The sequence below is a fragment of the Hermetia illucens genome, chromosome 5 (assembly GCF_905115235.1).
Source record: "Hermetia illucens chromosome 5, iHerIll2.2.curated.20191125, whole genome shotgun sequence".
NCBI lineage: Eukaryota > Metazoa > Arthropoda > Insecta > Diptera > Stratiomyidae > Hermetia > Hermetia illucens.
Window position 1 is genome coordinate 61,128,942 of NC_051853.1, and position 15,012 is coordinate 61,143,953.

Genomic DNA, 15,012 nt, shown 5'->3' on the forward strand with positions numbered 1-15,012 from the left:
TTTGCAGCGTTGTAACTTAGCCGCCACACTAATCACCCAATAAATTTCTGTGAGACAGCTGTATACCTTATGAAAGAACCATGAGTTGTTGATTAGGAAGTTAGGGACCTACATCTTCCGCATATCAACAGAAGTATTAGAATTCGTTTTTTTCGTGGTGATTTCGTAAGATCTCCAGGCTATCTCGGTTAATGACTTATGTAATTGGGACACTATAGCAATCAAATTAACTATAAAAACCTAACAATGGAATAAGAAGATTTTTTGCTCTGCTTATTTCCCTTTCAGTGAGAACGAAGTTGCGAGTGGAAAATCCTTAGGAAGATATCCGGTGTCAAAGTAAAGGCATGAGGGAAGTTCTAACGTCAACAATTAAAACTACTAAAATAATGAATAGGGACCATATTGAGCATTCCCAACTTGGAAGGTGAAAATTGACATTGTGACAGGAGGAGAAGTCATTGGCATTCCTTGGCATAGCGGTCTTTACCGGGGAGTGGCGGTTATTAGCAGTTGTAGACCACACACGTATTGTTGTTGTAGTGAGTATGGATACCACCTAAGTCCGTTCCATTTTGGAATCTGGGGCAGATTAACTGGGTGACTTTTAACTAACGCTGATCGGCCGAATTCAACATCACCATGGTTTACTCGTGTCTGACAAAATAGAAGAGAATGACAAGAAAACTCCTCAACGGACGTCAGAAGCCTGAATCAAATGTAAATTGGAACCGGTAGAAAGAGGTTCAGAAAGCTAGGAAGTAGAGGATAAGGTCAGCTTAATAATGACCATAAAGACGCTTTTGCGAAGAGACTTACTAGGTCGAGTTTAAACGAGTCCTTGTGAAAAAACGTAACTAGGAAGTACGCGCTATGAGGAAGCGGGAAACTTCTATTTTTTTACTCCCAAGACACCCAAATCACAGCACGGCACGGCTTTAGTAATTATCGGCGAGTTTTCAGACGCAGTTTGTGACCACTTGAACGTAACTTTACAGATAATCCTGGAGTTTGCGCCTCAGTAAGAGATTCACGTTAACTGCTAAGAATATTAGATAAATGCTAAAGAGGATTATATGAGGCTACACGCTACCCACCTTATCAGGGATGGAGGTTCAGCTGGTAGGAACAGTCTAGTATTTAGAAGTGCATGTCGGCTTCAAGTTAATGTTAAGGCATCATATCCAGGAACAATGTCAGAAATCGTTCAGATGGCTCTGGTGCTGTAGAACTGCAGTAGGTAAGACCTGGGGACCAAAACGGGTTCACTAAATCTACACATCCATCATAAAATTCATTTTGAAGTACACATACATCGTCTCGTGGCCAAAATTGGACTTTGCTGACAGTGGAAAGTTGCTAGTACAGATCCAAAGAGTAATAGTTACGTTCCATCCTAAATCTAGTTTCTATTCATTTAGAGGTAAAAGGGAATTGGCTTGTGAATTGCCATGCGTCCCTTTGAAAACTCCCGGGCAAAGCCAGGTTGTTCCGATACCTGAAATGGTTTTCAGATTTATCTTTAAGGAAAATAGATAAGTTGTTGATGTATGACCACTAGCCTTTTGGAATTACAAGATCGGATCGGGTTGGAAGGTGTTGCGATTATGGAACTGGTCTGACCTATTAGAAAAATGACAACCATATTCCCGGTGAGGATATACACCATTTTGTTGGCAACAGAAAACTGCTTTGCATCAGAAATGCAGGAGTCATTCCATTCGAATCTGCTACGACAGTCTGGTAGGGTTATCATCACTAAATATTTGGTGTGGAGTTCCCACTAGTTAGTGCGAATTCCGTTGGCAATGATTAGGCTGGCAGATTGGTTTGTCAAAACTCTGTCGCTATAATGGTGGTCTACTCTGAAAGACAAATTTGTAAAGGTTCACGCAGCCGAAGGCAGAAATTTGAATTCCTATCAGCACCCGAAAATCTTCGTGAAGAAACTCGGGGTTTCAATAGTGAAATTTTTACTGTTCTTTGAGATGTAACCTTTCACCCTGTCGGAGTGGTTGAAACAGCATATACAGCAATCCGGATTCCCCAGGCCTTAGTGGAAGATAGTGCGATAACAATTCTTTTGAACGACGAATTTTCTTACTCTCTGCCGAAAATGTTTTCAAATTCGCAAATACCTGTAGGCTTAATAAGAATAATGAATCGTTGTAGCTGCAACACCTGCAAGTTAATCAATGGCTTTAATGCTCTACAAATAAATGGAAGTCAGAAGAATACGATGATGGCTTTGTTAGCGCTTCTCCCCGACAAAGCGCCTATCTAAATTTCTTACTTTGTTCCAATATTATCCCCAGGGTGCTGATATGATCCGCGCAATAATATCTAGGACGAAGCATTCTCTTTGTGAACCAAACTTTGGAAGTATTCCTTGATATGTTCCTGTATTACTTGAGCTATTATCTTTAAGAAAGCCGAAAGCGCGTAAATGTCCTTTCATTTGCCGCATACAGGACGGGCGCTACTTTTCGAAATTTTAACGTGCATCCCCTGTTGACATTCCCTGGGAAATGTCTCATATTATCAAGATTTCTGGTTAATGGGATTGAAATGAACAATTCCTCGTCGTTTAACTTCTACTTGAAGGAGCAGTTCGTCTCCGCATATTACGCTAACTAATCATTTCGTCCGGAAGATGTAGAACGTTATACGATTGAGTATTGTGATGAAAACTTGCTTCCATCTCTCAAGCTAGTCATCGTTTTGAGTGAGGAGCCAACCGTTATCATCCACGATTGGGCAATCGAAAGATTTTGTTGTTGGTTTTGATCTGATTCTGGAATGGTTATTAGTTTGTATATTTATACGTGAAAGCAACATGTGAAATGTGACCACCATTGTTATTCGAAATTTTCAAGCGTTCGTTGACACTTGTATGCATAATGTTTTCGGGGCACTCTGGTATGAGATCCCAAATATGAAAACCTGGGTCGGCGTATGGACCAGATACGTGTTAATCAGAAAGAGGAAGTGGCAATTGGATGGGTGACATATTGAGAGAAGGCAAGATATCCATTATTGGATATTCCATCATATGGAATCTAGTATCCCAGAATGTCGGACTAGTGGATCGCCTTAAGCTATATTCCGCAGAACAGTAGAGAAGGAGTGCAGGCTTCTCGGAAAGTCATGACGGGGAACTAAAACGTAGAGGTTTGTTGCCAAAATATAAATAAAAATGAAACAATTCACCAAGCGCTCAACCATGTCATATATATCTTCCTCAACAAGAATATTCCTCTTGCTAAGAAAATCGATAATCTACCATTGAATCTCCTTCCACCAAATGACCACATTGAAAATCATCTGGTTATATTTATAACTTGAGCTCCTCTAAATCACACCACCACCCATAACTCATCCACTAAATCATCGACACTAAATCCGCCGTCGAGACCCATGCAAAGATACACTCTCTACTCCGTAGTTTGTTCCCGATTTGGCACTTTAATCCTCCTTCATTCTCTGGAACTTCCCAGCCTTCTCGAAGGTGATTGTAAATTTTGAAATATATTTGCCAAAGGATGAAGTCATCTCGTTTGTACAGTGCATACAATTTAGGGCAAACTTTACACAAAAGCTTCGAAGTAAATTTATTGCATCTGCAGTTTGTGGTACATGTTGCCATCTACCCGGGATGCTGCAGGACAAGGGGATGCTTGGGCAACGACATGGGATGCAGTCAAACGGAATTCTCTCTTTTTTCCGGTGCCATGCTAATCGGTATGGGGTGTCAGTTATGTGTACCGGAAGCTTAAGCCTGGAAAGTTTCTATTTGAAATTTCACATTCATTTGATAGTTTAGTGGTTGAGGAATTTATAATGCAGCTTAGAGCCGGGGCGTCTGTAGGAGACTTCACTATTTTGTGGGTGTTTTGAAAGTTAGAAAAAGTTCTGCTGCAATCAGTAAAAGTCGAAAGTTAGTTAGAATCTAGGGGGAGGGGTCTCTGTATAGATATTCTGCTCTTATTTATTTGCATATCGTATCTATCAGCTCCAAGGGGACTACGTGGCATTTCCATGGCGTATAATTATATTCAGATGCAAATATTCTGGTAGCGCAAACTTTCAGAATGAAATAAAATTAAATAGTTACGAAAACTTCTCTGGGATTTTATTAACTAACTCGAAAACTGCAACGCAGTTTGTTTTGAAAATTGCAGCGGGAGTCTCTGCACTTCGATACACTCGGGATTTGGGTGTTTGCTATTTCCGAAAATACTGAATGCTAACTACTTTGTTAGAGCGAACGGGATCACAAAGGATTTCATTAAAGTTGGCTTCGGACTGTGGCGAAGGGTGGAAATCAGAAGCTGCTCTTTGCATCAGTTTAATTGCCATTTCTATTGACACCAGCTTGATTATAATTTAATGTTCAGTCGGAGTATTATGAAACAAGTTGAAAACCAGAAGGTGTGAAACGTTTTGCGTCTTTTTACGTAAGGACATTTGGGTACAGCTTTTCCATTTGAACAGGCTGCAGTGACTTTATACAAAAGAGATAAATTTGACGTAACTTTGGCCAAAATTAGTAGTATCGTGCTTGGGATTATGATTACGCTCAAATTTGATAATTCTAGAATTACCTTCAAGGGGGATCAAGGCAATTTCCAAAAAATTGTCTAGCATGCTATTATTAACTTTATTTGAAGACTTCCAATTCGATGGAAAGCTAACATGAAGTGCCTACAGGCAAAAAGGAAAGTACGGCAACTCTTACATTGGAAACTGGAAAACCGGTGCTACTACCTAAATCTAGAAGACTCGGTGTAAGGAAACTTCAGCCAGGGGGGCTACAGACTGAATTCTGCCAAAACGTTCCCCATCACCACTGCTATGGAGAGCGGAAGAAAGGGAAACTGGTGCAGTGGGCGCTACTGGTTTAGCCCCGGTATGTGAAAATGGAGCCAAGTGGCGCGGACACTGTGAAGCGAAAGAAAGTGGAATACCTTAGGAACGAGGACACGGATGTGCCTGCAGAACCAGTTGCGGTAATATCAAGAGAAATTGGGCGCAAAAAAGTGTAATTTTTGGCATGAAGTGGGGACAAACTGGTAACCCCGATGAGACCAGAAGTGGACGCACCAAACTTTTCCGTCAGTGGTAATGCCCAATCAACATATCTTTGGGCAACGTTTTATTGTGCCCCGTACTATTGCTCACATTTACGCTTCCAGCAAGAACTATCATAGTACCGGTGTGCTGGGAGGTGATCTAGTCAACAAGATATCTAATGAAGATGGTTCCTCCCGTAGGAGCACAGCAATGAAGACGGGAAATAAGTGGATGCATGCGCAAGTTGCAGCCTCGTTTCTGACCGCTGCCATGGGGGTTTTCTCCAATAACGGCTAAATTCAAAGGGACAATTTACCATTTTCCAAGAATACCTGTGGAAAAAGTGATGAAATCTGGAACGAACGCAAAGATTTTATTATTAGGATTTCCCGATTCGCTCTTCCATTTGGAGTGCACTGACGATGTGACTTCAGCAGGTAATCCCAGTTTTGAGTTCTGGCAGTAGGTCCAAGTTCACTATTGTGAATATCCAGCTGTACCGGGAATAAAATGTCGAATGTTGGCTTTCGAAGGAAGGGAGGAGAATGAATAGAAATCGTCCGCATGCATGAACAGAACCCGGACATTAACTTCAGACGCTGGGGGGTAAAGTTCATGAGTGCGAGGAAAGACAAATTCACAAACGTAGAGGGTTTCAGCCTTCCAACTAGACCAAAAGGATCTGATGATGCTCAGGGGTAAGGACTTCATGTTGCTTCACGTTTTTCTGAATTGATTGAAATTTAAAATTGTCAAAAAACTGTAAAGTATCATTTTCATTTTGAGAGCGATGAACAATAATGGTCTTCGATCCATACGAAATAGATCAAATTGCATCTTTCGTGCCTTCTCACAATGGAACTGGGCGCGGAGAATAGTACATACGATGGGGGTTCGCTCTGACTTTTCTTACCCCTTTTACAGAACAAGCGGAAGAAAGAGAAGTCGGAGACGTGAATTGAACTAGTTCCATTATCGAATCTACGCAAAGGTGACATCGCAAATGAAAGAAGGTGTTAAGTGCAAAACGGAAAAATGCTCTGCGTGAAGAGAGGCCAACCTTTATGAGGGCACTGCTGCACCTCCAAATGCGACAATTCTCACAGAAATGAAAAATGAGTGGATCGACTCTTTGACGGTATGGTGTGTGGGAAATCGGGTTTATCAATGATCGTGGCATACGCTTTCAACTGTTTCCGATTGAATATTAGACTAATTTTATGTTGGAAAACAATAGGGCTGCTCAAAATAACCCCCAATAAGGCAAGCCTCCTCCTATCTGCTGGCAGCGAAACTGACAAAGCTGCAGGCCTGCCGTTTTATTTTTTTGGTGCAAGAGCCATGGGTTCGATTTAATAGAATCTGTGGCATTGGATCAGTCCGAAAGCTTGTGTTTTAATCTCAAAACGGTAAGAGTCAACTGTGCTGAGACAGTTCCCAGGACCTAGTTACGCTCATCGTGCAATACCAAATTAAAAGCGATAGGAAAAACATCATAGTAGCCCCTAGTTACTTACCGTATGATTCGTTGTGTCCTCCGTTGATGCAAGAGCTAAGAGATCTGCTAACGTATGCAGAATCAAGTGGTCTTGAACTCTTGGCTTGTGGTCTTGAACTCAGACTTGGACGCGAACGCTCAACATATTTGTTAGGGAAATAGCAAATGCAATCTCAGAGGAGGAAGGCGAAACATAGGGTGTGTCCCACTGTTCATAAGACCATGAAGAAGTGAGTTGATTGACCAACCACCTTGCATTTCAAAGGTGTCACTGTCAATTCGCTGTTACTTAGAATTTATTCTGACTATTGCTGGTGAACGGTCTATACAGAATCCTAGAAAAATGATTTGGATAAAGTTCAATGAATTTCTTGACAATAAAGTGCAGCTACTCGGGCGACTGCCAACTCCTTTGGCGATAGAAGATGCATTGAAAACTCTGAATCGCACACTGCTAGTGCTATGAAGCGGTTTGTTCTATTTTCTGAAGCAGACGCAGTAAAACAATTCCTCGGGGAATCAACAACTGCAAAAACTCAGGATGTCAACCAAATGACTTCTGAATCGTACTTGTAAAAGCAATATGGATAAAGACTGATTAAACTTCCGGAGCTCGCAGCGTGAATATCAAAATCTCGTTAAGCGTTCGAAACAAGACACCTTTAGAGTATACCCTGAGGAATTGGAAGGTGAAAGAGTGACTCAAGGGTGTGCAGAGTCCTTGAACGAGATGAGTCGACCAAGTTGGACTCTCTTAGAAAATCTGATGGTACTTTCACAATCGTCAAACTGGAAACAGTACAGGTCCTTTTGGAAATGCACCATCCAGGAAAAATGGTGGCAGAAATGAACAGGAGAGAGTTAGCGGTCCCTGCAAACCCTTCATCACGTATATGTTGCAAGGGGAATTGGAATATTACGAGAGCCATTGTTACTAATAAAAAAGGGGCAGCAGTCATACTCTCCTTTGAACAACTTAAGCACATGGCAGGTGCTCTGGCATCTATTCAGCGATGCTAAAGGAAGGTATAGTGCACTTAGAATGACTGGGTGCCTGCCTTTCCGCAGAATGTTATGGTAGTCTTAATACCGAATCCTGGGAAGGATGACTGTTCAAACACAATGAACTTCAGGCAGATCAGCTTGACATCACCTTCGCTAAAATGCTTGAAGAGACTGTTTGAACTTCTCATTTGTGGGAAGGCGCTAAGATCACACCCACTAAATGAAAGCAACATGGTTACCGACGTAGAAAGTCCCGTTAGTCTGCGCTTCAGTCTTTGGCTTCATTGGTTGATGATGAAACTCTGAAAAGTGACTACATGTAAAAGGTGTTGGTGGATATTGAACGGTTGTGTAAAACAAAGCCTTATTAAAATCGATTCAATGTCTGGCTGTCTGTCTGTCACACTTACTTTTCTCTAACACGGCTAAGCCGATCCGAACGCAATTTGGTGGGCAGATGGCAACTATGAAATCCCACGCATACAGCGAGTGACATAAATTTCGGTGGAGTTTAAAGGGGACTCCCCATACATGCAAAGGGGGAATATAACCAATTTTTTCAGTGGATATAGTCGTGTAGTGTATCAAATGAAAGGTTTCGATTTACACTTTCCGAAACATTCGTTTTGGCGTGAATTGCAAAGTGCGTGAGTAAGAAGTCAAAATGTACGCACTTAAAGTGAGACAGGATTCATTTTCGGAAACTACCCAGCCTAAAAATCCGAAAAAATCAGAGTGGTGCGCTTAGATGAAATCTAGGCCTCAAAATATGTCCCATTCCGATATCTGCTCAAATAAACTTACTAATAGTATATTACTAACTTTTAGAAATTTACTGAAAACCCCCCTTAAATTCATCCTAGGGATTCCGAATTTTCTACCTACGTGCAAAATTTCATGGAAATCTGGCCACTAGCACCAAAGTTATAACAGTTCAAACTTAGCGATTTCGCGGGAATTACCTGCTTTCAAAGCCATGCAAATAAGATGCTGACGTCATAATTAACGGGACTAATTGACATTCGCGTGAAATATCGCATTTATGAAGAATCTACTTACCTGCAGCTCTTTTTTAAGGTTTTGTGTAAAACACTTATGTAAAATCTAATCTTCGAGAGATGTCCCATTCCGGCATTTGGTCAAATAAATTTTACTAATAGTATATTATCAACTTTTAGAAATTGACTAGGTGTACTTAATTTTGCACCGACATACACATACACGTGCATACACATGCCAAGTTTCATCAGAATCCAACTATTAGTGTCTATTGAAGAAGAATCTAATTCCCCCAGCCTTTTTTTATGTTTGATGTAGGTTACATTCTTGGCATTTGCTAATAATATTAAACTCAGAGTGTGAAGCGTATGAGGCTGACTACTATCAATACAGGGGTTTCCATCAAATGATTTATTTAAATCGCTTTCTAAAAAATAGAGGGCAATGGAATTTTTAACTATGTGACACGGAGCTGTCTTGCACTCGTCGCACCTCACATCTTTTTCTTCTTCAGCCTTTGTCCCATTCACAAACGGGGTCGGTTCGTCGTGATCGGTTTCGCTATTTTATTTTATCAAATGCCTGATCAGGATGTAATCGGGAGGACTTTGAATCCCCATCCAGCGTATCAAGCCACCGTTGTTTCGGCCGGCTTTTTGGTTGCTTGTGAATTCTCGTTAATGTGAACCTAATTCACATCATCGAAAACGCCTCTGTCGCAGTTCTTCCACGATCGGTGCAAACCATTTCAGACGTGATCAAAACGTGTCACGCCACCAGTGCAACGTAACATTTTCGTCCCCATTACCGCAAGACGTCGTTCATTGCTTTTTATAGTCGGCCAACACTCAGAACTATAGAGAACGGCAGACGGACGACATTGCGGTAAATTTTTTTGAATTCATAAAGAACACTAGTTGTGGAATGCCACTTCATCCAGGTTGCGTTAATGCGTGAAGCATAGCATTGACTCGAGATATTTAAATCTCAATGGCAATGGCATTAACCTCCCCAGAACTGAGCGGTTTAAATATCTCGGGTCAATGCTATCAGACAATGGAGAACTACGTTATGCTCCTCACATAGGGAAACACAAAACTTTTCATACCTGAAGCGTTAAGCTTCCGGTTTCCCGACTTGTTATTAATGTTAAGTCAGGATGAGATTTATGAAATCGAATGTGGAATGATGGCGATGATAAACGATGCTATATAGTAGGAAAAGGAGAAAGGTGACGTACAATCAAATAGATTTTCCCTGTGGCTCGGCGCAAGAAAATATAGAGACGAAAGAAATTTGCATATCGTGAAGCCACAGATGCAGGTTCCCGAGACTCGTTCGAGGACCATCAAAGCGACGGTTACTATAGAGTTCAGACGAAAACCAGAAAGAGAGTAAACCAGAATGAGCCGCAGTCAGGGATCCGGCCCTATGACCCAATGCTTTAGAGCAACTCTGTGAGAAGAGTGGAACGGGAAAAAGATAGTTTTAGCGGGTAAAACCTTCCCCAATTAAATGGTAGGACTCAACAGTAGGTTTTAAGCCTTTTACATTCCAAACATAAAGAAATAAAAGAAGAGCAAACCTCGCTGGAAAATGTAGGCCCGTGTTTCTTATCTTTATTAAATGTTCAAACATAGTAGTTCAAGCTGTTACGAATATTTCTGGTACCTATTCTTTGCGAAAAAATATCCTGAACTCATAAATCCGCGTCACCCTACATATATTGAATGAAATTCTCCAGATTTATCGATAGAACCAAAATTTAGATTTGCGAATTATTCAACTGAATCTCTCCCTCTTGAATCAACTGGCTGATCCCAATCCACCACCTCCTAATGCGTTCTACCTTAGTTTTAATTGTTTGTTAGATTTCAGGTTTATTTTTCAAGTTTTTGCTAAAATGTTTTATTCAAAATAAATTCTCTATAAATATTTTTTTGTTTATCTCTTTTCAGGCTGAAATATGGAGCGTTTTCATAGCCATATTACGAAAAAGCGTACGAAATCTTCAAGCTTGCACGGATGTAGGTTTAATTGAACACGTCCTAGTAAGGTTGCAACGTTCGGAAACCGTAGTGGCAGGTGAGGTGAAATCTTTAGTAATAAAACACGTACATTTTGCCGTAATACTTTCAAGGGTTTGTATGTGCTTTTTTTTATGCGGCCATCCCATGTCTATGGCGAAATAACGAATGCGAATACAACTTATATTTGAAGTACATGTAGGAAGCCAAATGACTTCATGCTTAACAACTTGCATGAGGCAATGAATAGGTAGAATGGATCCATTTTGGATATTACTCATTTCGTAGGTTTATTGTAGCTTACATTTGCGAATCTAAGCACCAAAAGAAAAGACCTGAATGTAGGTACTTGGGTGTACAGGAATTTGGGGGACCAATCAATAGACGAATATACTCCATTTCGAAAATGATTTTTAGTTGATTGGTTTTTGAATCGGTGTGGTATCGGGTTTTCATCGAGTCGATTGCAGAATATTTTCGCTTTTGTCCTGCCACCTTTATATCAGCTGGTACAGCAGTCAAAATGTAATCAAAATCACCGCAAGTGAGCCTCATAAGGTATTGTTGTATTGCACGGATTGAACAAGGAGTAGCATTTGTTTTGGAAGCGAAATTCTTCACGCATGTACTCCATGTGAATTTTTAACACATTTTTCATAGAGAAAAATTCAGAGCTTTCTACATTTCTCGTATTCCAAATAAAATGCTTGCACCCGCATCATCAATCGATTTGGATCATTCCACGTTTACTTCTTCGGGAATCCTTGCCAATTTCGCATCTTTCCCTTTCCTACTTTACATGTCGCCCAACCACATATACAGCAGTCCGCGTGCTCTTCAAAAAGAACTGCCTGTGATCAGAATAAAAATAAGGGACGCAAGCTATCATCCGAAATACGATTTTGGTGGTCATGATAATAAAAGTGGATCTACCATTAGAATTGCCCACAAAAGCAAATGATTGCGCGATTATGTCGTTTACGTGACCTGATTTCTCTCTACGCAATGCCACTCAACACAACAAGCGTAAGGTACACAATTTATCCTCGGCATCCTAAGAAAAATCATCCCTCTAAGATATTATCTACTATTTCTTAGTGCTAAACGAAATCGATACAAGAAAATTTATAGAGAGTGAGCGTGGCGAGGAAAATGATATTGGCCTTTATTAATATTGCTTTCATCAAACATTCGACAGATTTTCATGGCCGTAATAATTGTATGTTCGTGGAGGATTAATTTGGCTGCGCAAGGATATATTTCCGTTCGTGTATGTGTGGTGATAGTGGTCGAGTTACATAAGCACGAACTATATATTACTCATATTTTGATAGCACAGCAAGCAATGTCGCATAAAATATTCATGGCGAATAAAAAAGAGAACACATTGGACTAAACGACCTCGTACGCTTTGTTGAAGGCATTACCATTGCTTATTGCCCATAATATGGGAGTTTATTAATATTTCAGTCCTATTGCCCTTTCTTCCTGTTCTGAGTAGAGCAGGATATATGTAGAAGAATGGGGGGAAAGTGTAGCTTAGAGAAAGTAGCGACATTGCTCAAATAGTTATCCAGAAATGAAACTGCATTATATGTCTGTAAGCATGTTTATAGTAGTGTAGTGTACATCGGAAATGGCTACTTTCAATTTCCCCAAATCGAAGGACAACTGACATTAGTTGTGGTAGGGTAAAGTTAGCATATGATGACCTACACTGAACCAAGGATGCATTTTATCACGAGGTATGAACAATCATAGGAAAATGTATCGCAAAACACTGGCGAACATATTTGATAGGGATAATAGGGTGAGGGTATGAACGTGACAGTTTACCGATAACAATTGCGGTGTGACTGAACGCACGAGAAATTTAGAAAAGGAACCGGTTCGGCTCCGTCGATGGAAGGAATACCACAAGGTCATATTTCAAAGTAGAATTGACTCTTTTGATCAGAAATGTGTTATTATCGAGACCTGTCGCAAATATAGATATATGTGTAATTAGTGAATTAAGTGCAAAAATAAAATTTATAGAACAACACATTATTATAAAGTTTGATAATTGTCCAAGATCGCATTTTATTATGTCTGGTTGTACTGCCCCCTACCGCGTACACAAACATTCGCGAATTTGAAAACGTTTTCTACAGCCAGAGAGTGCCCACACGTTCTAGAAAACCTTTCCCACGTATCTTGCTCTAAACAGCAAATCGTGACAGCTTTATACCAACTAGATGGATCTAGTGTTGGTATTTAGTGCTAATAACACTGCCTGACTGTCGGAACGCGTTTGAATGGTGCCATATTTGACCCAAACATTTTTCTGCTATCAATAAAATGCCCTATACTTCCTGGAATATGGTCGCCGCTTTTCTGACAGATCCCTGATAAAAAACCTCTGAGCCCGATCCGTTTTCCATGACTGATGTTCGTGATGGTTATTAAATTTGTAATCCCCTCTTGTTAATCATTCTTTTCATTTGGTAATGACGATCGAATGTGGTTGGTCGGCGCCAAATGAGTCAGGAAAGAGGAGGTAGATATATGCAGCGGTCAGCGTAATTCTCGTTATTCCAGTAATACTTAGGCAACCGAGCGTTTAGGCTTGTGCTAGCGGCCAAACTGAGTGTTACCATTTGTTTTTGGGCCTTCCTCTTGTTAACAAAGTTCAACCTCGGTCATCGGACGATGTATGCATATTAAATGGTCGTTATTATAGGCGTATACAGTAGTAGTGAACCCGTTATATGAAAGGCTGCAGATCTTGGCTACCGAAATTCTATAACGACTGTTTAGTCCTATGGATTTCTTCAGAGCTCTGTAAACCTCTTTATACCAATTCGTACCAAGAGCTGAATCCTACTCTAGAGCTCGGTTAAGGAATGCCCTTGTTATTCTCCTCTGTTTTTGGCAAATCCGAACGCCCCTATGGTAATTTACCCTTTTTTGACGTACTGAGTGGTTCACTCTGTCTGAAAGCTAATAAGTTGTCATCATCAATCAATTTTGGCAATGGATTCAATTAGCCTCCTAATGATCGTGAGCACTAGTTAGAGTCTCACCCGAAAGGAACCAGTTGAAAATGGATCTCCGCCCATTACGATTTCAATAGCCCTCTGATTTACTAGCGTGCTTTGTTAGCGACTACTACCTCGATGTCAATGATCTTTCGTCTGACAGCATTGAAGACTGTGGCTCCATTACTTATGAAGAAGATCCATATTTCGGTCCCTACTAGATAATAACCTGGATCCCCTCATGTTGCTGTTAGAATTTTCTAAACAAATATGGTGGGCCCTAAAAGCACAGCCTGTTGTTACCATAATTCCTTTAGTCTTGGCCTACAGAATGGGTGTTATGAGCATTCCGCTGGTAACTTCATCCATCCTCATTGTTGGGAAAATAAGCAGAACCTCAAAGAATTTGCATATTTTCATGTTGATTTCGTATGGCTAACTTGACCGCTGTGATGTCACCATTCCATAGGTCGTTAACTAGATTTGCCTAGAAGTCCTTTCAAATTTTCATTCTGAGCGAGGGGTAGCATTTCAGTTGGCATGCAATAGGTCAGCGTGAAGCTCGAAAATGGCTTACCAGACGGCAATTTGAAAATGTCTATCTGAACCAGGTAGTATGCAGATTCTTCATTGTAGAAAAACTTTCCGAGTTATCTTTCTTTAAGCGGCATTTGCACATCAACTGGCTTGACAGACTTAGAACAGTTTCGAGTGCCACATTCGACGGAATTCTCATCACTCCAGTACTCTTTACGCACCAAACTTTTGAACTTTCTGCTGTTAGAAAGTCTAACATCGACCACCAGACGATGCGTACATACATTGAAAAAGCTTCTTCATAATCATCGTTTAACCTAACCTTTTAGAATACCGATTTCAACCAACGGTTGAAAAAGACTTCAGGATTTGGGCGAACAGTGCCCTTGTCGTTCTCTTCTGTTTTTGTTAAACTTTAGTTTTAGCGTTGTGTTTTGCCCTTTCTTTCATCTTACTGGAAAATTTCTTTTTGAATGCTCTTATACAATCTGGGTTGCTCACTCAATTCTGACAGTGGATTTGATGGGCTTCCCGATCATTGTAGCACAGGCGCTCAGCACAGGGGCAAATGCTGACTTTTGGCTAGAACTTTTACTTGAGCATGTGGTGACATCTGGAAACCAGGGTCAGAAGTGCTCATTGGTGAGACTTCCTTTAGGTCGTTCGTTATGAATTAGTTCCCAAAGGAATAAGTAGAGAATCTGATTATAGAGTTAGGTTTTAGCAATGAGCGCAGTTGCAAGGCTGAATGGTTACGATCGAAATTTTGTTTTGGTTTAATTTATTTGCAATATCTTTCATAATTGGCTGCTATGGTTTTTGCTTTACAGGAGCGCATGGTCTGTTCTACAAG

At 40.6% G+C, this 15,012-nt stretch overlaps 1 protein-coding gene across 14 annotated transcripts in view; it reads left to right on the top strand.

Annotated features, from left to right (window-relative positions):
• Nucleotides 1-15,012, top strand: part of LOC119657303 (neurobeachin) — a 511,509-nt gene that overhangs the window by 337,211 nt on the left and 159,286 nt on the right. For all 14 annotated transcript variants that reach the window (XM_038064152.1, XM_038064151.1, XM_038064148.1 and 11 more), the window contains exon 3: nucleotides 10,534-10,660. In XM_038064152.1, coding sequence (XP_037920080.1) covers nucleotides 10,534-10,660 — 127 coding nt within the window. The remainder of the gene's footprint in view (nucleotides 1-10,533; nucleotides 10,661-15,012) is intronic.